This window comes from Macaca mulatta, chromosome 2 (genome assembly GCF_049350105.2).
Source record: "Macaca mulatta isolate MMU2019108-1 chromosome 2, T2T-MMU8v2.0, whole genome shotgun sequence".
NCBI lineage: Eukaryota > Metazoa > Chordata > Mammalia > Primates > Cercopithecidae > Macaca > Macaca mulatta.
In genome coordinates, this window is record NC_133407.1 from 190,080,749 (window position 1) to 190,102,497 (window position 21,749).

General features: G+C 35.5%; 1 protein-coding gene across 4 annotated transcripts in view; it reads right to left on the reverse strand.

Moving 5' to 3' along the window:
- Positions 1-487: 487 nt before the first annotated feature.
- Positions 488-21,749, reverse strand: part of EPHA3 (EPH receptor A3) — a 357,743-nt gene continuing 336,481 nt past the window's right edge. For 2 of the 4 annotated variants that reach the window (XM_015129202.3, XM_001083136.3), the window contains exons 16-17: positions 9,847-10,002; positions 488-3,195 (exon numbers count right to left, since the gene is read on the reverse strand). In XM_015129202.3, coding sequence (XP_014984688.1) covers positions 3,090-3,195; positions 9,847-10,002 — 262 coding nt within the window. In that variant the 3' untranslated portion in view covers positions 488-3,089. Of the gene's footprint in view, positions 3,196-9,846; positions 10,003-10,717; positions 10,981-21,749 lie in introns of those variants that run through there. The other 2 variants (XM_077994063.1, XM_028844710.2) reach the window with 2 other exon arrangements.

A 21,749-nucleotide genomic window follows, 5' to 3' on the forward strand; every position in this document is an offset into this window, starting at 1 on the left:
ACCTTGCAGAAAGACATAGCTTGCAAATTAACCCAGTTGGAAGAAGAATAGGGCCAAGGGAAGAAGACAAAGAATGAGAGAATTAACCCTGTTGACATTGTTTGAATTACTGGTTCAATCTGTGTCTGATCTCTTAGCTAGGGAGTTTATCCCCAGATAATTCTGTCACTTCTAAACATTTTCTCTTTTAGAAAATTAATACAATTTAATTGTTTTCTGTTATTTGTAATCAAAAGAGAACTGCCTATTACAGTTGTGTTTATTAACTTCAAAATAATATTTACTGATTATTTTTCTGGTTTATTCATAATGAGATGTAGACCAAAAATATGTGGATTACACAATGTAAATCCCTCCTCACTAATGGAGAATAAAAACCCAGAAGCATATTTTTTGTGACTTATGTAAATTTCATTATTTTGCTTTTAAATAAGCACATATTTTTATATATTTTTTTAAAAACTAAACTTCAAAGACCACTTCTGTATTCCAATCTGTAAAAAATATTTTCATTATGTTTATTATAAAAATATAAATGTTTCCACTACAAATCATTTTACATTAGTAAGAGGCCATCTACATTGTACAACATAAACTGAGTAATATTTTGAAAAGACAAGTTTAAAGTAAACACATACTGCCAATCATATCACATTTATACATGGCTTGATTGATATTTAGCACAGCATAAACTGAGTGAGTTACCAGAAATAAATAATATATGCAAATCAAATTTAAGATACAAAACAGATCATATGGTACATAACATCGTGAAGGAGTTGCGACCTTATGTTTACTGAAAGTCAATGCAGTTCCTGTACAAAGAGATGGCCATAAGCATTCTAGTACCTCTACCCCACGGTTAAGAATCGTACACTTATGTTTACATATGTACAGGGTAAGAATTGTGTAAAGGAAATTTATGAGAGGTCAAGTAGAAAAATATTAATAAAATGAAGAACAGTATATGGTGTATACAACCTCTACTTTCAAATGGAAATCACAGCCAAAATAAGTGAAACAGATTCAACAATCCTCAACTTCTATTAGTTTATGAAATGCATGGGTTTTGTTGAGTGTGCTCAGAATAGTACCTAAAAAAGTAAATATTAGTCTGGGAAAAAATTAGATTGAAACCATATTCAGATCTCATTCTAACACTCCAAACACAAAATACTTGATTAAAAAAAACGTTTTCTAACTGCTGACAGGAGGTATAATGAAATTTGTGATTAATTTTATAATCACAAGTGTATTTTTAAAAATGTCATGCTCTTATATATCCAATACAGAATTCTAGTAGCCTGATTTGACTCAGGAATATTGCCAAGATTTGAGAAACAATCTTATATCTGAAGGAGCACAATCTAAGTCTTATTACACTAAACCTACAACAGATTAGCACTTGTGAATTTTGATTTGTGATTGTAAGCTGTGTTTCATTAGTGTTCCGTTTTGCATAAGAACATTAAGTTTGCAGCATTGTTTTATCCATTCTGTTCTTGTGATGTATGCATTTCTTATACTCAAGATCATATCAGCATTAGAAAGAGTATTTATAGAGCTACAGTGTTGCTTCAGAATATATTACTAGCTAGATATCCACCAGGTACATCTTTTCAAAATTACTGAGCAAGCTCATAGTTAGCCTTTATGTAATAGTAAGTCTAATCCCTGTGATGAGAAATCTCTCTCCTGCCTACACATTTGAGGCATTTGCTAGATGACCAACTATTCTGAAAATGTTACATCCAGTAAATTCAAAGCAGTACACCAAAACTGCACCATGTGCATTGAAGTGGAAGACTCTTAAAGATAATAATACCTGGCACTAATGATCACAATAATTAATTAATTCACCTAAACACCAGTGATACAGAGGAGTAGTTCTGTTATCGTCATTCTCTATAAGCAGTTCAGCAAGTTTAAGCAACAATAGTAAGTGACTTTTCAAAGCCAGTGAGCAAGTAATTTTTTTTTCACTCATGCATTGGCCTATGTGCTGTGTTGCCAATTAGTGCAGCAATCTATATAGGATTCCAATTCTCTCCAGTGTAGCTATTCTCGGAAACTCTAACCCAGCTCCTTCACTAAAGGAGGGAGTTGATAGGCTCTAAGCACCAGAGCAGGAAAGGTATGTTATCTGGTTGAAAAGCCATTGCATACAAGCTAGTATATTACACTAAGTTGTGAGCATACAGTTTATAATAAGTGGAGAGGCAAGAATGATTAGGATAACAGACTATGAGAGATTTGGTTAGTGTATGAACAGGAAAAGTATTTCATTTTTTAAAAATATATGTAAGTGGATGGTTCAAAAAATCTGAAAGAAACCCATCATTATCTGTGTCTAGTTAGACTGCTGACAATTTGAGAGAGCATTTGGCACTTGGCTGTAACAAATCCATATTAAATCATCAAGGCATAAATAGAAAACAATAAAAACAATTCAAAAGAAAATAAATATGTACTTTTTTCAAAAATTAAGACATTTCTTTACATGATATACTTAAGGAAGCTAACAATTTAAAAATGTATAGTACTTAAAACAACTACAAATTTCTTCTCTATATGCTTTAAACAGATAAAAGAGAATAATGCAGTGATAAGGTAGTAAATATGGCCAGATAGTTTGAGGTATAAATTCCTCTATGTTGCTTGCTTTAAAAGAAACAGAATACCTGTTACAGATTTCCTCTGTATATAAAAATATTACAAGTCTTTTCTTTTGTGGCTACACCTAAACAAAGCCACCATGTCCGTTTTGTTATTTCACTTGTTTTGATTTTATGATAGTCAGTTTATGATCAATGGCTATATGCTAGTTCTTCACCATTTTACGCTGAAGAATTAAATTTAATCCATTAACTAATATTTAAAAAAGCAATTACAAAAAAATACCCCACCCACCCATCCACTAAATGATAGGGGAAAATAAAGAGTTTTTCAATTCCATTTTAAGGCATTTGTACTCATATTTGAGTGTCTTATTGGACTTGGAACTTCCACCAGTATCTCCAGCATTATTGTCTGTGTGCAGGATGATGCTACACCTTCCACAGCCACCACTTCCTTCCAGAAGTAGTGCTTTACACGGGAACTGGGCTATTCTTTGATTGTGTTTCTAGAGCTGTAATGCTACTGATGACCTTCTTCTGTGGCCCAACCACCGTGACACCAACCTTTTTCATGTCACTGTAAAAAAAGAAAACAATGAAAGAATCGGTTTCTTCGATAGTATATAAGCAGATTTTCAATTAGCACAATTTGCACAACGATATATTCTAGTACTGTGGACCTAATTGCCTGATATTTATATCATCGGGATTATGTCCTGACTGTTCCACCATCTTGTAGAAGACTATATAGATGGTGTAGTGGCTTGAATAGTGTTTCCTCAAAATCTCTGTCAATCCCAAACCTCACCATGTGATGTTATTTGGATCGAGGGCCTTTGCAGATGTAACCAGTGCATGGATTGGGAAAATGCCATACTGGATTAGGGTGGTACATAAATCCAATGATGGTTTCCTTATAAGAGAATAGGATACACAGAGAAGAAGGCGATGTACAAATGGAGGCAGAGATTGGAGTTATGTTGCCACAATTCAGAGAACACTAGGATCCACCAGAAGCTAGAAGAGACGAGGAAGAATTCACCTCTAGAGACTGGAGCAATCGTGGTACTGTCGCATCTTAATTTCAGATTTCTGCCACCAGAATTCTAAGAAAAAATTTTCTGTTGTTTAAGCCAATAAATTTGTAGTAATTTCTTGTGGCAGCCTTAGGAAACTAATAGCGATGATCACATATTCTTTGTGGGGCTTTATCTCTTTCCCTTGAATCTGGGGACTACTTTGACTAACAGAGTATGCCAGAATTGACACTGTATCACTTTCTTCACTCCGGTCTTAGGAAACTGCCAGCCTCTACTTATTGCTTTCTTTAGTAAATTTGTGTTAAGCCCACTAACTGGCAGCCATTGTTTAGGTTGCTGTTGATAAACGGAGTACAAAAAAAAAAAAAAAAAAAAAAAAAGAATCCCAGTTCTCATGGAATTTACCTTCTTGTGGAACAAGACGGGGGCTCTAGAGCTACCATATAAAAAGTCTGACTATCTGACAGTATTGCACAGGAGAGGCCACATGTAAGCACTCTGGCCTACAATCCCAGGTAAGACCAGCTCTGTAACTAACTGCACCAAGGCAGACGTCGAAATGAAAGCATCTCCAGCCCTCCAGACCAGATCAGTCCATTTGTCAGCTGTAAGCTTCTGTCAACATCAACTTCAGAGCATAAAGAATCATTCATCTGAGCTCTGCCCTAATTTATAACCCACAACACTGTGATGTCTAATAAACCTGTTGCTGTTTTAGCCTTTAAGTTTTGGGGGAGCCTGCTGTGCAGTCGTAGATAACTGGAATAATCTCATTAAAGTACACAGTTCTTTCAAAGTAGAAAAACTATGACAAAGACATATCTCTTTTTATTAAATATATAATAATTTAAAGTCGGAAAGTAGGCATTAAAATAAAGACTATAAAAACATAAGGAATTTCATTTAGGAAAAAAGACAGCTAATTTGCAAATGGTTAATTATATATTCTTGTTTCAAGTAATCAATTCATATATCCATGTCTTTCAGGATTGAGGGATGCTCAAATATCCCCTTCTAATGACAGCTTCCCCAACCCTCCTATTTAATATTTTAAAACCTTTCTATACTTGTATCTGTACTTTCTGTTTTCTTTTCTTGTTTCATTTTCTTCCAAAGCATTGATTACCATCCAGCATATTGACTTTCTGATTTATTTTCTTTATTCCCTGTCTTGTCCCACAAGAAGGTAAATTCCATGAGAACTGGGATTCTTTTTTTCCTTTTTTTTGGACTCTGTTTATCAACAGCAACCTAAACAATGGCTGCCAGTTAGTGGGCTTAATACAAATTTACTAAAGAAAGAAACATACAAAATCTATTTTACTGGGTAAAGATGACCAGGGCATAATGTATCATTTGTCAAGGAGAGCCAGGAAAATTCAGAATGGCAAGGAAAAAAGAAAACATGTGAACACACCACACACACACACACACACACACACACAGACACACACACACACACAGAGGGGTTTCCTTTATACTGACCATAAAGAAAGAAAAAATTGGGAATTCAACTACATAGAAATGGATTAATCGATTTCTTAAGAAATGGGTTCCTAGGCAATAAAGGTGTTCAAGAAGACGATAGGTAACCATTTGAAAAGAAATGTAGTTGTTATTTAAGCATCAGGGCATTAAATTAACCAAGATTCTGCTGAATTCCTACCATCTGGGCTGAGAAAGTTCCTGATGACCTGAAGGTTCCCTCCCTGCTGACTGTCAAAGGGCTGATAAATCCTCTGTGGACAGCTTGTGCCTTGCCTTAGGCCCTGTCTGATCATACTCTTCCTCAGGAAGGCTACTGGGGATGTATGGGAATGTGAGGCTTGCCACGCTTAGGGTAACTGTGGATGATGAAAGCCTTCACTTAGAGTAATGTATGCTACTTCTGTTGATCGCTGCCTTTGAGAATGTGCATTACATGATTTTGATAAACGTACCATGAATCTATCTTTAAAATAAAGAATACACATTTCTCCACTCATCCCCAAACTATAGCAAAGTCAGTTTATGAGTCTAGAGCCAGAAAACAGGACGGATACAAGTATGGGTACGCAAATGAATAGATGGTCACTCTTTCTTCTTTCTTTCATCTTCTTCCAATACCATATCATATGTTTTGTGACTAGTTGATTTTTTGTCCTTTGTCTCTTCCCTTTCCCCTTCTTAAAATAATAGTCATGGAAAGTAAATATACATACACACACACATTTATATACATATATATATACACATATATACACACACACACATTTATATAAGTAAATATATATATAAAATATTTATATATTCCAATGCAGTAATTGTCTGAGCTCTTTGAGAAATTTAAGCATAGTTACTGAGTACTACTTGCTATGATGTTTGGCCCTGATCTTCCTTCTGAACTGAAGCATTCATCCCCAAGTGGCTGGAAAAAAAAAATGTGATGCTGAGTTCACAGACCGATTTGGGACATTCCTCATCACTTCTTCATATATGCACCTCCTGAGTGTATTCCTCAAAAAATGTTCTGCCAAAACTGTTTTACATTCTGTGTCTGTGAACCCAATATAAGCAAACATATATATAGGTTTATGTATAATATATAATGTATTTTATTTATGTTATATATGTATATATGTGTTATATAATATATAAATGTATATAATATGTAATATATATTTTAATATTATATATGTTTATATAAATATACTATATATAAATGTTTTATATTTTTTTACTTAATGCAAATGATTATATTGGGCTTTTGAAAAGAGAATTAAAGTAATTATCCTTTTGGGTTATTCCTTAACTAGGGTTTTTAAACACCCTCTAGTCTCTCTATTCTTGCCAGAATATCTTCTGTCCACTTATCTGCCATGTCCACTTCTCTGCCATGTTCAAAATAACTTGGAACTCCCAGTTGCTGCTGTCTCTATAACACTCTGTGTGCTCATTTCATTTTGACTGTCCTGTTCAGAAGAGTGGTGGAAAAGTTTAAGACTAAAGAGCAGCTCCAGACTGAGACCAGAGGTTAATGTGTTATCTGGTACTTCAAAGGCAAAGGGATAGGTGATGACACTTTGAAAATGGCATCCAAGGGTGCAGGATAATGACATGTGGCAACTAATCTGCTTAATATTCATTCCACACACTTAATTCTCTCTCTAGTTTCACAGTCACAGTGACTCTAACCTTTCCCTTTCTCTCTTCCTTTCTCACTTTAACCTTCCTAAATCCATCTTAGGTTATGAAGTAATGTCTTGAAATACGTATTTATTAAATGAAATTGCATATGTTCTGGGCTTTGTTCAAAAATTAGATAACTTGAGTAGCTTGCATGTCAATGAACTCTCTAACGAAAATAAATTAATATGAATTTGAATGTGAAATTTTATTGATCTTTTCCTATACTTTGGCAGCCTGAATGGAAATAAAAAAGAGATTCACTATTCATCTTAGGTATCTTTTTCTATTCTAGGAGAATCTCTACAGTTATTTGGTCAAGCGAATCATTTCTGAATTGAGTCTGGATGGCACAAAGAAAATAGAAACTGAAAGCAATCAAATTCAAACAATAAGCCCAAGAGCCTGAAAGAAAGCTAAAATATCTAGCTCAATATTTTACAGTATTTATGCTGAAAATGTTGCCTCATTATATTTACCCCAATTATTAGTATATTAAAGATTTCTAATAAATTCTCATTTTGTAATATAAACTAAGAGCATGAGGTGCATGACACTACAAAGACTCAAGAAAAAAAGCAGCTCCTTTCAAGAAGGAGTGTTAGGGCAATAGATGTTAATCCCATATTGTCCCTGAACTGAGGAGAAAGGACAGAAGAAGGAATATTGTGGGGAGTGTAATACAGACATATCCATACCACCTGACTCAGTGTGAAGGACAAACCTGAACAAGCTGTCTTTCAGCAAAAGTCAGCTTTTATCTTAAATGTATTTGCACAGGTTGTTCAAATAATAATAACAATTAAGTAAAAATATTCCAACCAGCCAAAAAGAATTTGACGTCCAACACAAGTAACGTCGCTAACTTGGAAGTATGACAAATGCTGTCATTCACTTTTTCAAAGCAAATAGCTTTCTTATCACATTCATAGCATATAATGGCTGACAATATTTGAATTGCAAACTAGCAGTTAATCTTATTAACAGCGTTCTGCCTTATACATTTCAATATAGTGTTTCAATATCTAAAAGTTTCGAGTGTTGATATTTTATTAAGAATAAACATTTGCATAACTTTGCCTTAGAAAATCTGTCAATGATGTGGAAATGTTCAACTTTGCGTTTGCTTTTTGCTGTGCTTCTGTGCTTTATAGCAGGTGTTTTGTATGTCATAACCCTAACTGTTTATATTACTAGAAAAAAGGATTTATAAAAATATTTAAATACATGACTATATCCTGAGACTGTATCTGACCAAAATACGTACCATGGAAACCCAAAGTGTACTGTCGATTGGGTCAGAAGTCTATTCAATATACACCACATTCCACTTTGAACAGGAGTGTTGGTGCATGTTAAATAGACTAGAGTAAGTTTATTTTTTTAGAACGAGTCCTCTTCTTTAATAGTAATAAACTCTTCCTGTAAGTCTTCTGTGGCTTTATGTCCTTCTGACTGTAATGTTGCACCAAAAATTATAAACTTATTTATTTGTTTGTTGGGCACTTATATCTATTAATTACATGGCACATTCCTTTTTGGCATCTAATCTGTCATTTTTCACAGTAATGCTGAATGATTGACAGAGTGGCAATGAAAGTCTTTATATATTCTATAATATTTAAATATTTAAATATTATTGGGAGATGATAATACTTAAAGAAACTTGGAGGACTAAAGGGTTTATTTAATTTAACAAAGATCAAAGGAAGACTGACACAAAGATGAACACAGTTTCCCAATAGACCATGCAAGCTATAGCATTCTGGACAATTTTTGGTTTATCTATCCAGTACACACCTCTTTCTTTGGGACAGTTCTCTATCTTATCTTCAGGAAAGGGCCCCTGCAGCCAAGTTCATACTACCTCATTCTACTGCTTTTGCAGGTAAATGACTAGATACTAGCACACATATGACTTTGGAGGTGCCAATGCACAAGAGTGACTGAGCCAGTCCTACTTTCTCTCCTGGGAACTTAGAATTAGGGGAGTTGGACCCTGGTCAGTTGAATAGCACTAGAAGGCTCTATGACCAACAGTTGAGAAGGGCAGGTTTTAGCTATGTGCATGGGAATCCAGAAAACGTCACTGTGCAGAAAAAGAAAAAATGAAGCAGTCACATTAGGAAGTGAAGTAAATTGGTTCTCAATCACAGAGAGATGAAGAATGTGACTTCCAACTATTAATTTATCAATTCCAAAACACCCTGCTTTGTGAATAAGAACCAAATTTTTAACTATTCTCTGGATTCACTTGATTCTTTATATATACCCTTTCCTTGAGTCCATGTGTTTCTCATATCAATAGATTCCTGTTAGCAAAAGATTATTGTCCACAAAATATAGCATATTATACTTGATTATTACTGGCTTTTAACACATAAAACTATCAACTAATATTAATATATGATGCATATTTTCTTTCTCATCTGGCAATAAGCCTTTTGAGGAAAACTCAAAAATTCTATCTTAAACCTAATTATAACTTCATTTTCTAGCATGATATCCTTCACAGAGTAGACAATGATGAATACATGATGTTATGTTTATTTAGCAACAATGAAAACTAGTTTTAGACTTTAATACCTTTCCTTGTACACCAGATTATCCACTTGGTTCTCAATTTTCCTTATTCACAGATGTTAAGCTTTAGTAAAAATAACAGAAAAATCACAAAATGCAGAAATATAATAATCATCAATCTATGTCTGCTAATGTTTTAAATTAGGGTCTTGGGTCTGCAGTGTGGTTATGGGTGTGAATCTGTTGGTTGATCTGTAGGTCATATCTGGTCTATCTAAACACACTGATCCTTGGCCCTATCTTGAGGGAGGAAGACACATCAATATGTATCAATCCAGAAGCTGTGGGCCACAAGGAGACCCAGAGCCCTGATTAGCAAATCCAGGAGATAGTACCTCAGATCTACCACTAATATTTATAACATGTCAAGTCAAGGCATGAATATTCAGCAGAAAGTTCAAAAGATCATTCATTCTTCTTAATGAATTTTTTTTCCTTACTCTGTGGAAATCTTGGCTATTGTGTCACAAGAACTGTACTCCACGCCTGTGAAGATTTCCTTGCAATGTGCTGTCCGGACACCATTAAGCCAGTCACCTGTTGTGCGGAAGGTAGTGATATCCACATTGCTTTGGTCCAGAAGAAGGTTTGATGGCCTGCAAGAAAAAAAAAACACCAACAGGAGACAGATCAGGAGTCAGCAGAGTTGCTGTGTGTCAAAATTTGACACTAACATCAGCAGGAACTTCCAGACTTCATATGGTGTTCCTGTTCATTTGTGGAATTTATCTGCCATGAAAGCTTCATCTGTTCAAGCTGGCAGCTTGGAGGAACGCCGTGTAATCATCTTGTCTAAGTTCTCCCCTTCTCCATCCACAAGTGCTTTTTAAATCACTGAAAATTTGCCAGCGAAAGACATAAATATATCCATACATATTTTATTATCATTTAATTGGTTTAATCACTAGCAAAAATGGTAGCAATTTAGGATACAGTTGCAGTAGGGAGGACACACTGAATTCTTTGCTGTCTGCTTTGATGATGGATTCAGTTTGAATATTTAAAATATTTCCCACTGGATGTTTGTTTGTTAGACATTGTGCAGGTTGCTGTCTAAAGAATGGCTTGAACAATCTAGGGTATACCTACAGCAGGACATAAACTCAACACAGAGTTAAATAATGTTGCATGTGATTAAAACTAAAAATAAAAAGCAATAGAAAAAAGTAGATGACTGACAAGAAAAAACATCCTTGCGTATTTGACACCAAATGAAGTTCACACATACACACACAGAGACTCAGAGAGGGATTGTAATTGTGATTTATGTTGCACAATACAACCAGCATTAAGAAACAGGGCCAGGCGCGGTGGCTCACTCCTGTAATACCAGAACTTTAGGAGGTCGAGGCCGGCTGATCACCTGAGGTTAGGAGTTCGAGGCCAGCCTCACCAACATGGAGAAACTCCATCTCTACTAAAACTACCAAATTAACCGTGGTGGCACATGCCTGTAATCCCAGCTACTCGGGATGCTGAAGCAGGAGAATCGCTTGAACCTGGGAGGCGAAGGTTGTGGTGAGCTGAGATCGCGCCATTGCACTCCAGCCTGGGCAACAGGAGTGAAACTCCATCTCAAAAAGAAAGAGAAAAAGAAAAAGGACTTCCTTCCATGTAGGATTTTTTTTTTATATATAAATACAGGCTTACCCATCTATCTATGAATGCCCGCAAGACCTGGTAAATCAATGGAATGGAAGAGGTATAAAGGAAACGAAGGAGACAATGTTTGCGTCCCTGAAGAGCCAAAATAAGCAATCAGTTGGTGAAATGTCTTTGGTATGTCCCCCCCCCCCGCTTTTTTTTTTAGCTCTTAGTGGCCTCTTTAATTGTCCTTTGACTTATAAGACTGGAGCCAGTCACGAGGTGAACAATTTATTGACTTATCTCTTCTTTATTCTTAAGGAAGGGAGCTTGGGCACAAGGTAGTTATAAAAGCCTTTAGTTTTGGATGAATAATAACAACAACAGAAATAAGTTTTGAAGGCCCTTGTTTTCATATTGTATTGAACGTTCATGTGCACTCAATGTGGCAGGCATGATGCTAAGAATATTCCACAGACACGAAGGACCTTAATCTTTACAGCACCTGTTAGGCACTGATGCTATCCCCTAAGACAGATAAAGAAGCTGAAACTAAATCACATTAAGTTACAAATCTGAGTTTCCTCAGGCAAAAGAGGCAGAGCTGGCATTTAGACCCACATTATTCTATTCCACAGCCCATATTCTTGACTGCTACACTGTGCCATTTAGGTAAAACTTTGTTCATATTGCATTTCCCTGTTTTTTTCTTCAACGATTTATGATTCCATCATTTGGCACATTCGATGTTTACATGCCCTGAAGTTTAGTACACAGATACTGGAACCATAAGGCCTGAGTTGAATCCCAGGTATACCACATACTATTTGTGTGACCTTGAGGAGTTTCTTGTCTTTTTCTTTATCTGTAAAATGGGGATGATGGTGAGGATATCGATTTCACACCAATGAAGATTAAATGAGCATATGTAGGTAGCACTTAGAACAGTGCTGGCACATAATAAGCACTATCTGTTAGCTGTTCATTATTCTTACATAAGGTAACACTTTTGGTGAAATGGTTAAACTTCTGAAAACTTCAAAAAGAAAATAGCAGAGTAAATATCAGTTTATATATAGTGCTGGGATTGCAATGATCTTGTTAACCACCATTTTAAGTAACTAGAAATTTAGTCATATATAATATTATGTACATAATAGTATAACAATCCTGGAAAGTAGCCATTATTAGGGGCTTCATTAGAATAGTCAATAACTTTTACAACTTGACAATCATTCCATAGCAAATGCTTGAAAACAGAAGTGCTATTCTGCTGTCTGTGATTTTTTTCGTTATTGTAATAAAATACAGTATTAATATTAAAACTGTATATATCATAGCTTAATCTTTATTGAATAATTAAGAGGGTACATTTTGACTTTTTGCCATTTTAGTTATTCAGAATCTTTCATTAAAAATCTCCAAAATTAGGAATATTAAAACTACAACTTCATATTTTTCTTATGTACTTGAAAGATTTGTCTAAGTGAAGTCCATCATTTGAAGTGCTTAAATTCAAAGTTTAGAATTTGTGGTGAGAAGATGCCAAAATAAATAATATATCGATATGCATTTATCCTTATTTTAGAAATAAATTTAGGTCTCTAAGGGGCTAATTTCAATATCTTTAGAAATAGCACGGAATAATAGCAAAATGAACAATATACATGAAATAAAACCGTATTATGTTTTACATATGAGTAGCAATCATTGATTACCATCTAGGATATGTGGTAAAAGCTCCTGTTCTAAATGAGAAAATCTGTGAAGAAAATCTGTGTCAGCTCTGCTCACACCTAAATAGGTCTTTTGATTGAGAGGTTTCTACCACTTCTGGTGATATTCTTCAACTTACTCCCTTATGCACAACAGGCCTGCTCAAGTGTAAAGTTGATGTGAGCCCAGACAATTTTAGATAGTGCCCTACACCTACATGTTATTACTTGGAACATATGAGAAGTTTGTGAATTCACTATCTGGGTTTTTACAGGGATGCATTAAATGTATTTGATAAAAATGGTCACATTTTAGTGCAGTTTTAACCCTGAGTTTCAGAAAAAAAAAAATTGTAACATTGGTTCTGACTCTATTTTCATACTCTGTGGAAAATATAGATTAATAGTCCCCTCCCTGTGATGGTCATTTGTGTAGTGGAGGGCAGTTGAAAATGAAGGATTCTTCAACCTCCTGTCCATTAGACTAAACTCAACTACTTCAATCCTTTCTATTTCACAAGTTCAAATTATACATTGAAAATTGTATAATTATAAACTTTCTTTCATTGGAAAAGTTTCAGCTTCTGTATAATTTCTATATAGTTTCTATTTCTATGATACAGTTTAGTTTTACTAACTCTCAGAGATTATCTAAAAAAGATTAGGCATTATTATATAAATATTACTTTTTTCCTTTAGCAACATCTGGAAAACTATAAAATATAAATATAACATTTCATATGTTACTTTCTTCTGAAACATACATGCAAGCAACTTTCTATGATTTTATAAATTACTCATCTGAGAAAGAAAAATCGCTTATTTTTATAATTGAAAATTTTGTGTTTTTGTTGTTTACCTAAGAACTTCAGGAATTACAGATACACAATCCAGGTGTCAAAATGTACACAATGTTCTTGGGTTTTTTCAGCATAGCTATCATGAGTGAAATAGCCTCCGTCACTAGCAAGCATTAGATATTACATTAGACTCATTGGATAAGTCACTGAACCACTAAAAAATGGATAAGAATAGCATTAAATCAGGTGTGAGAAGATTTTATAAGAAAAATGATGTGAAACCTAGAATGAGACGAGACATTAAACTATCTACAGGCATGCGTGTGCACGCACCACAGTTTCTCTGTCTACAGTAGCTGGAGCACAGAACCTTATGTCACGTTTTAGTCCCATGAATAGTAATACTTTTTTATTTATGGGTTTGTGGGTATGAAGAATCAAACCCCAGGACATTTATTCAGAATATTTATGAAGTGTGCCTAAGAGCAAAATGCAGAATTCTTTCTTCTCAGTTCAAAATAGTTTGTACTTTTACACTCAACCCTTTAGCCAGACTCAACAAGAGTTTAGAGAAAATTAGTATAAACAAATTGAAATAGAACAGGACGTGTGGATTAAGGATTAGTGACCCCAACTGAGTTTGTCTGCTTATGACTTGGATCAAAGTACATCCAAGACAAAAAAAAAAAAGACCTAATTTTAATGCCAGTGACCTCAGAATAACCAGCCCTGCAAAGTATCATTTTTCCACTTCCAGGATTTCTCTGGGGATTTCAAATAAAAATTGGTTCCTTTCCTCCTCAGAGAGGACATCTGGAGAGTTTATCAATGGATAGGAATCTGTCTCTCCCTGTGAAGAGCCTGTGGTGTCTCTTCATGCGCACCAAGGGAATCTGGGCCTTGGAGCAGCTGCAGGCATTGCCGGTTTTTCAGCCCCAGCCCCAGCCCCAGCCCCAGACATCGGGTCTGAAGGGGAAATTTATAGGCCGGGTGATGTGCACCGTGAGCTCACACTTTTACTAGACAAATTAGATAGGTTTCAATCCATGCAGCTGTGAACGATGTCCTACAGAGCTCCACCTGATCTTTTACAGCTTTTCATAAATCAGTACCTACTGGCTGCAGACCGCAGTCATTAAAAAGAAATCATGGAAATTACATGTTTGCTCAGGGGAAGTGAAAAATAACTTTCTTCCCTTTCTTTCTCCCTCCTTCTATTAAGATTTGTGAATTATTCTTTCATGGGTTTTCATACTGTTGCATTAGAGAGGTACACATATAGTTTATTCCCATCGAATCCTATTTTAGCTGTAAATAGGTGCATAAAAATTAGCACCAGATACTGGGGAAAAATCTCAACAAACAACTGCCAATCCCAGGAATATCCTCGGATAATAATCTTATTTCAATGCCATCTTAGAATTCTGACTCACTAGTTATCCATTTCTGACTTAATAGACTCCTTTTGATTTATAAAGAGATTTACTCCTCAAACATCAAAAATAATAACTAATACACATTTCTTGAATAAGTATATGACTATTATGAATAGAAGGAGGTAATAATATTCAAGATGCATACCGAAACATTATACTTATTTCGTATTTGTTGTGAATAGTTTCAGGAATATATTAAACCTAAAAAGTAACTTTTAAAGCCAAAATACTAATAATTATATGTGAATTTATTATTGTTTGAGACTAGTAATATATTTTTTCAGTACATTTTATAACTTTTTTTAAAATTTCAAATGTTTCCCCATTGTATTTCAGGGGGAAGATCTTATATTTGTCAATTTATTTTAATGTTGATTGCTGATGACCTTGATCTTTATCACTAAAATTAAAAATCCAGATACGATAAAATGAATTTAATTTGTCATCAGTAACTAAAAATAATTTTGAATATATACAGTTCCCAACAGGAACCTAGTACATAAATGACACGTTAAGGAGAAATAAAGTCATTGTATTTATTTTAATTATCTCTAGGCCTTAAGGACAAAAATCTTAGAAGTTATAGCCGTTACATCTGGTTTAATTCCTCCCTGTGGTAAAATTAGCTGCTTTGATTTTAAGATTAAAAAAGAGAGAGAGAGAGAGAGATCACTTGGGTATTCGGCATATTTGTTTCCCTCTAAAAGGTTCTGTATCATATTTGTTCACTGAGGAAAGTCACCCTGTCAGTTTCAGAATTTGAGGTCAAAGTCATTTTGAGGAATAAAGGCAGATTGTTTTTTGGTTGTTAGATTTATCTTGAAGGATATGGTATTTGTCAAAACAGCAGTTATTCTCAAAAAGAATTCTATTATGTACTCTTAAAGATCAGAAACTTTTTACTAATACTTGTTTATTTTATTAACTGGGAAAAATATGAGTATTGTTTATTTTTACTCCTCTCTATGCTGCAAGTTAATAAAAATAAATCCCTTCAAAGTTAGTGATCAATGCCATGAAACAATATATCTAAAAGCATTTCAATTAAATTAACTAAATATAATTGGGTATGCAGAACCTTGTTCTAAATATTATTAAATATATTGCTTAAGTCTTTGTGTCATGAATTTTGTTGCCTTCCATTTAAAACCTTGTTCTAAATATATTGAATGTATTATCTAATTTTTTTGTGTCAAGAATTTGAATTTTATCAATTTACAATAGTATAGAAGAATTCAATAGCCTGGCTAGTGGAAATCCTGTGAACTTAAGAAATTATTTATCTATTTCATTTTACACACATATGCACACACACACACACACACACATCTCTTCAAAATTAATATGGTCAATGATAAAAATCTTGTATTTTCAAAAATAAAAAGGGTATCTTACTACTTGAGTAGAAACTCATTCTTATTTTTCTGTTATTAGTCTTAACTTTTAATTTAGCTTCATTTATAAAAATAAGTGAATAAATTTATTTAAATCTATAAGTTATATTATAAAAATAATCTTTCACAATACATTTTCAAAAAATAAATGTGTATTTCTCTTATATGTACAAAATAATGTGTTGGGAAGTTAAAGAATATTTTTTATTTTAAGACTATTTTCTATTTATTTTCATAGTGGCATTTTCTATCAAGAACATCTTTAAGCAACATTCCTTTGGACCGGGCATGGTGGCTGGTGCCTGTAATCTCAGCATTTTGAAAGGCCAAGAAGGCAGGTGGATCACCTGAGGTCAGGAGTTCAAGACCAGCCTGGTCAACATAGTGAAACCCCGTCTCTACTAAGAATACAAACATTAGTCAGGCAAGGTGGGGAGTGCCTATAATTCCAGATACTCGGGAGGCTGAGGCAGGAAAATCGCCTGAATCTGGGAAGCGAGGGTCACACCATTGCATGCCAGCCTGGGCGACAAGAGTGAAACTGCCAAAAAAAAAGAAAGAAAAAAAAAACAGAAAAGAAAGAAAGAGAGATAGAAAAGAAAAAGAAAGAGAGAAAGAGAGAGAGAAAGGAAAGAAAGAAAAAGAAAGAAAGAAAGAGAGAGAAAGGGAGAACGAGAAGAAAGAAGAAAGTTTTTTTGATTCTTAAAAAAAGAGAGGAGAGCCCTTTTTTCATTCTTTTATGCACATCTTCTTCTTTTTTTGCCTTGTCTTTTTCATTATCCAATTTTATAATTAGGTCTCTCACAATGTCATATATATTATTCCAAAATTCAAAATAGTTATCTTAATACCTCAATGTTCCTTCTTCTTCTTCTTTTTTTTTTTTTTTTAATTTTAAGTTCTGGGACACATGTGCTGAACCTTCAGGTTTGTTACACAGGTACACATATGACATGGTGGTTTGCTGCACCTATCAACCCATCATCTAGGTTTGAAGCTCCACATGCATTAGGTATTTGTCCTAATGCTATCCCTTCCCTTGCCCCTGACCATCTGATAGGCCCTGGTGTGTGATGCTCATCTCCCTGTGTCCATGTGTTCTCATTGTTCAACTACCACTTATGAGTGAGAACATGCAGTGTTTGGTTTTCTGTTCCTGTGTTAGTTTGCTGAGAACGACGGTCTCCCGCTTCATCCCCGTCCCTGCAAGGGACATGAACTCATTTTTTAAGGCTGCATAGTATTCCATGGTGTATATGTGCCACATTTTCTTTATTTATTCTATCATTGATGGGCATTTGGGTTGGTTCCAGGTTTTTGCTATTGTAAATAGTGCTGCAATAAACATACGTGTGCACGCCAGTTAGAATGTCGATCATTAAAAAGTCTAGAAATAACAGATGCCAGCAAAGATGCAGAGAAATAGGAACGCTTTTACACTGTTGGTGGGAGTGCATATTAGTTCAACCACTGTGGAAGACAGTGTGGTGATTCCTCAAGGATATAGAACCAGAAATGTCATTTGACCCAGCAATCCCATCACTGGGTATATACCCAAAGGATTATAAATCCTTCTACTTTTTAACTGGAAGTCTTTTCCCTCCGTTTTTGTTTTTCCTTCCCTTTTTCAGCTTTTGATAACACAATGTGTACCCACCTTTTGGAAGCGGCTTGCACTGTGGTTCTCTGCAGCAGTTGAACCTCATCCTATCACCCTGATTGTTCCTCTTTCCTACCTACCACTTCACATTCTTCCGTGATATAACTCGTACTCCTCTCCAAAGCTCAAAATAAAGGGAATTTTCTTTCTCTCTTGTTGGAAGTCAATGTAGTGAGTTCACATTCTGAGATATTAATGAATGTTTCATATTTGTTTTCCTTCTCGTATTGCCATTTCCTGTCACTGATTGGCTCCACAGCCCCTTACAAGGTGCCTAAAATCTGGATTGGCTGCCACTACACTTTGTTACATACAATGGAAACAGGAGGCATTCAAACATTTAAATTAGTTTCTTGACTATTTCCAGGAATGCTTATCTGCATGGCAGACCTGTTCTTCCTTGTGTTCTTCTACCACTGTCAATGAGAAGGCTGTACATTCAGAACGTGGAAGAATTATTTGATACCTTCCCTGTCACTCTGCACATCTCAGTCACTATGTCCTACAGAACTCACTTTAATAAAACATTTTGAATTCACACACTGTCTATTTTCGCTGCTCTACCATAGCAGGTCCTTTTCTCGGACTATTGAAATCCTAATTCTCTCATATGAATCCCATCACCTCCAGCCCTTTCCAGAGGTAGCTGCCAAAGAACTATTCCCTACACACAGTGCAACATATCACTTAAGTAACTTCAATGTCTCCCCTTTCCTTATGGATAAAAGCCAAAATGTCTAGAAATGACATTTAGTCTTCCATGACCTGGCGAATCATCTATCGCAGTGGTCCCCAACCTGTTTGGCACCAGAGGCCAGTTTCATGGAAGACAATCTTTTCACGAATGTGGGTGTGGTGGGGGATGGTTTCAGTATGAAACCGTTCTGCCCCAGATCATCAGGCATTAGATTATCATAAGGAGTGCACAACCTAGACTCCTCGCGTGTGCAGTTCACAAGAGGGTTTGCACTCCTGTGAGAATCCAATGCCCCCGCTGATCTGACAGGAGGTAGAGCTCAGGCAGTAAGGCTCGCCAGCCCGCCATTCGCCTTCTGCTTTGCCACTTGGTTCGTAACAGGCCACAGCCTGGTATCAGTCCATGGCACAGGGGCTGAGGATCCCTGATCTATCAGGCTTTTTCCCCATAATTTCCTTTTTTTATCCTATAGTCTAGCAAAACTGTATTATGTGATGTGATTTGGAAGTATCCTACCCATTTGTGTGTCTTCCCTTTTCTGTAGTGTTCCCCCAACCTATTTTCCTGTTACCTGCCTGTAGAAATTTCATCCACTATCTGAAAGTCCCCTTTACATACAAATGCCAGAAAACTCCAAATATAAAAGCAAACTCACCTCCCTTCAGGGTTCCCGAACTCCGTTTATTTTTGCTCTAATAATTACATTTTCTGAGGGGTATTATAGTTTTCTGAATATTCTTTTTTCTTCCACATTTAAGCTGTTGAGGGTAGAAGCTATGTCTGTTATCTATATAATCATCACAGGACCTAACATAGTGTCTCACAAGGTTATTATTGAATAAACATCTATAGCCTTGTACTGATGTACAATCAAAACTTAAAACCTGCACATCTCCTATGATTGACTCTACTTTTAGAAAAAATTAATCAATGACTAGGAAACAAGCATAACACAAAGTTTAATATAACTTTCCTTCCGTTATCATCATCCTTTGCAGCATCTAAGTAATTGTTTGATCTGGCCCACCCTGACCATCAGCTTTTCCACCTTCCCCACTTCCAGTGATTATATTCAAAGAGACACTCTCGGTGGAAGATTCTTTGAGAATGATACTGCTATAAATCATCAACTCTAATGAAGGCTGAAAAGTGAAATGATGCATTATAAAAAGACTTCTATTGCAGTATATGCAACAACGTTTTTAAATTCAAACAATTAGTTTCAAAAAGTACTCAGTAGCCAAGAAAAAGTTAAAATTTGACCATAAAACTGACTAAATCCAGAAAGACTGAAGAAACATCATTTCTACCAGAATGACGTTGTTTTTCTTAAAGGACACTACAGGGTACATGTATAAACACAGTTCTATGCACTGATCTTAGTAACTACATCATTCAGAAACTTGAGTGCTTTGTACCAGCCACGAATTCAGTTTTGAAGTCTCCTATTATATTTTTAGGAGTGTATTTCTGGACTTGAGTTGACAGAAAGGTACACATGTAGAATTTTGCTTAGGAGAACAGCTTTAGGTTTTTACCATATGATCAATATCTATAAAAAAATCTGTTCGGAGAACAGAAAAACTCTGGAATTTTTTCTACAAATTGCATCTTTTGAAATGGAAATTTACTAATGATGTCAGCAAATATTTATTAGGTATTTAGGAGACATTTATTGAGCACACATTATCAATCTGCACTGGTAATACAAGCCAAGCATGGTGTGTGCTCTCACAGGGCTTAGAGTTTATTGAGAAAATGGATTTAAAAGAATTAAAATGGAGTTAAAAGAACACACACACGCAAACACAGAAAACAGAATTAAAATACTGATGAAGAACGTGAATATGGTGCTCTGTAAAAGAATAATGACGTTAAACTTTATTTCTCTGGTGCTGCCACAGAATGAGTCAATACATACATGATGTGTAAGTTGCTTCCTTAAGGAAGAAAGGTGCAAAGGAGAATCTGAGACAAGGCAAACAGCATATGCTACAATCTTCTGAAATGCTTTTGCTTTCTGAAGGAACTAGAAGTGGCCACTGAGGTTAGAGTATTGTTTAGGTGAAGGTGGCACAAGTTGAAGGGTTAAAATGACCCCCACCTCCTCATAACTTTTGCTCCTCCTTCTACAAAGCAGCCATATAAATCAAATCATCTTACTTCTCTGGTCCAAATGCCTAATGAATTCCTCATGCATTTGAAAAATATTTCAAAGTCCTCACCATGGCCTGTGTAGCCTCAAGTGCTCTGGCTTCTGTTTACCTCCTTAGGTTCATGACAGACTCCCTTCAGTCACATTCTACTCTGCCACTTCCTAGAACTCTCCAAATCCTTTCTCATCTCAAGACTTTTGCATTTTCTTTAATCCTGCGCCAAGAATATTCTTTTTGGTGAGGGGGAGCTTACACAGTTGGCTCACTCCCTTCCTGCAGGTCTCAAACATCAACTCCTCAGACTCTTTCCCAGCTACTCCTTATTGCCCATCTCGGCCATTTACCGATTTCCCTCCTCTGGTCTGTACTTGTCTGTTGTTTACTGTGCATCTTCTATCATGTAAGCTTCAGGAGGGCAGGGATCATATTTTTCCTCTTTATTTTTCTTCAGAGTCTATCCCTTGCACATGGGAGACTGGTATATAATAAAGAGGGGCAGAAAACTCTATTTATTTTAAAATACACAATTAAGGTATTATTGACTATAGTCATCTCATTGTATTATATAAAAATAGTTGGTGAATAAAATTTACATGAATAAAATAAATAACGTTGGAGAAGCAAGAATTTTCAAAATTTTATTTTAAATTAATTTATACATTTTTTCAAGAGGCAGGGTCTTGCTTTGTCACCCAGGCTGAGTGCAGTGTTGCTATCATTGCTCACTGTAACCTCAAACTCCTGGGCTTAGGCAATCCTTCTGCCACAGCCTCCTGAGTAGCTAGGACCATTGGCAAACACCACTATGCCCGGCCCATTTAAAAAAAAAATCTGTAGAGACGGGGGTCTTGCACCCAGTCTGGAGACCAGTCTGGTCTTGGAGACACCCAGACTGGTCTCC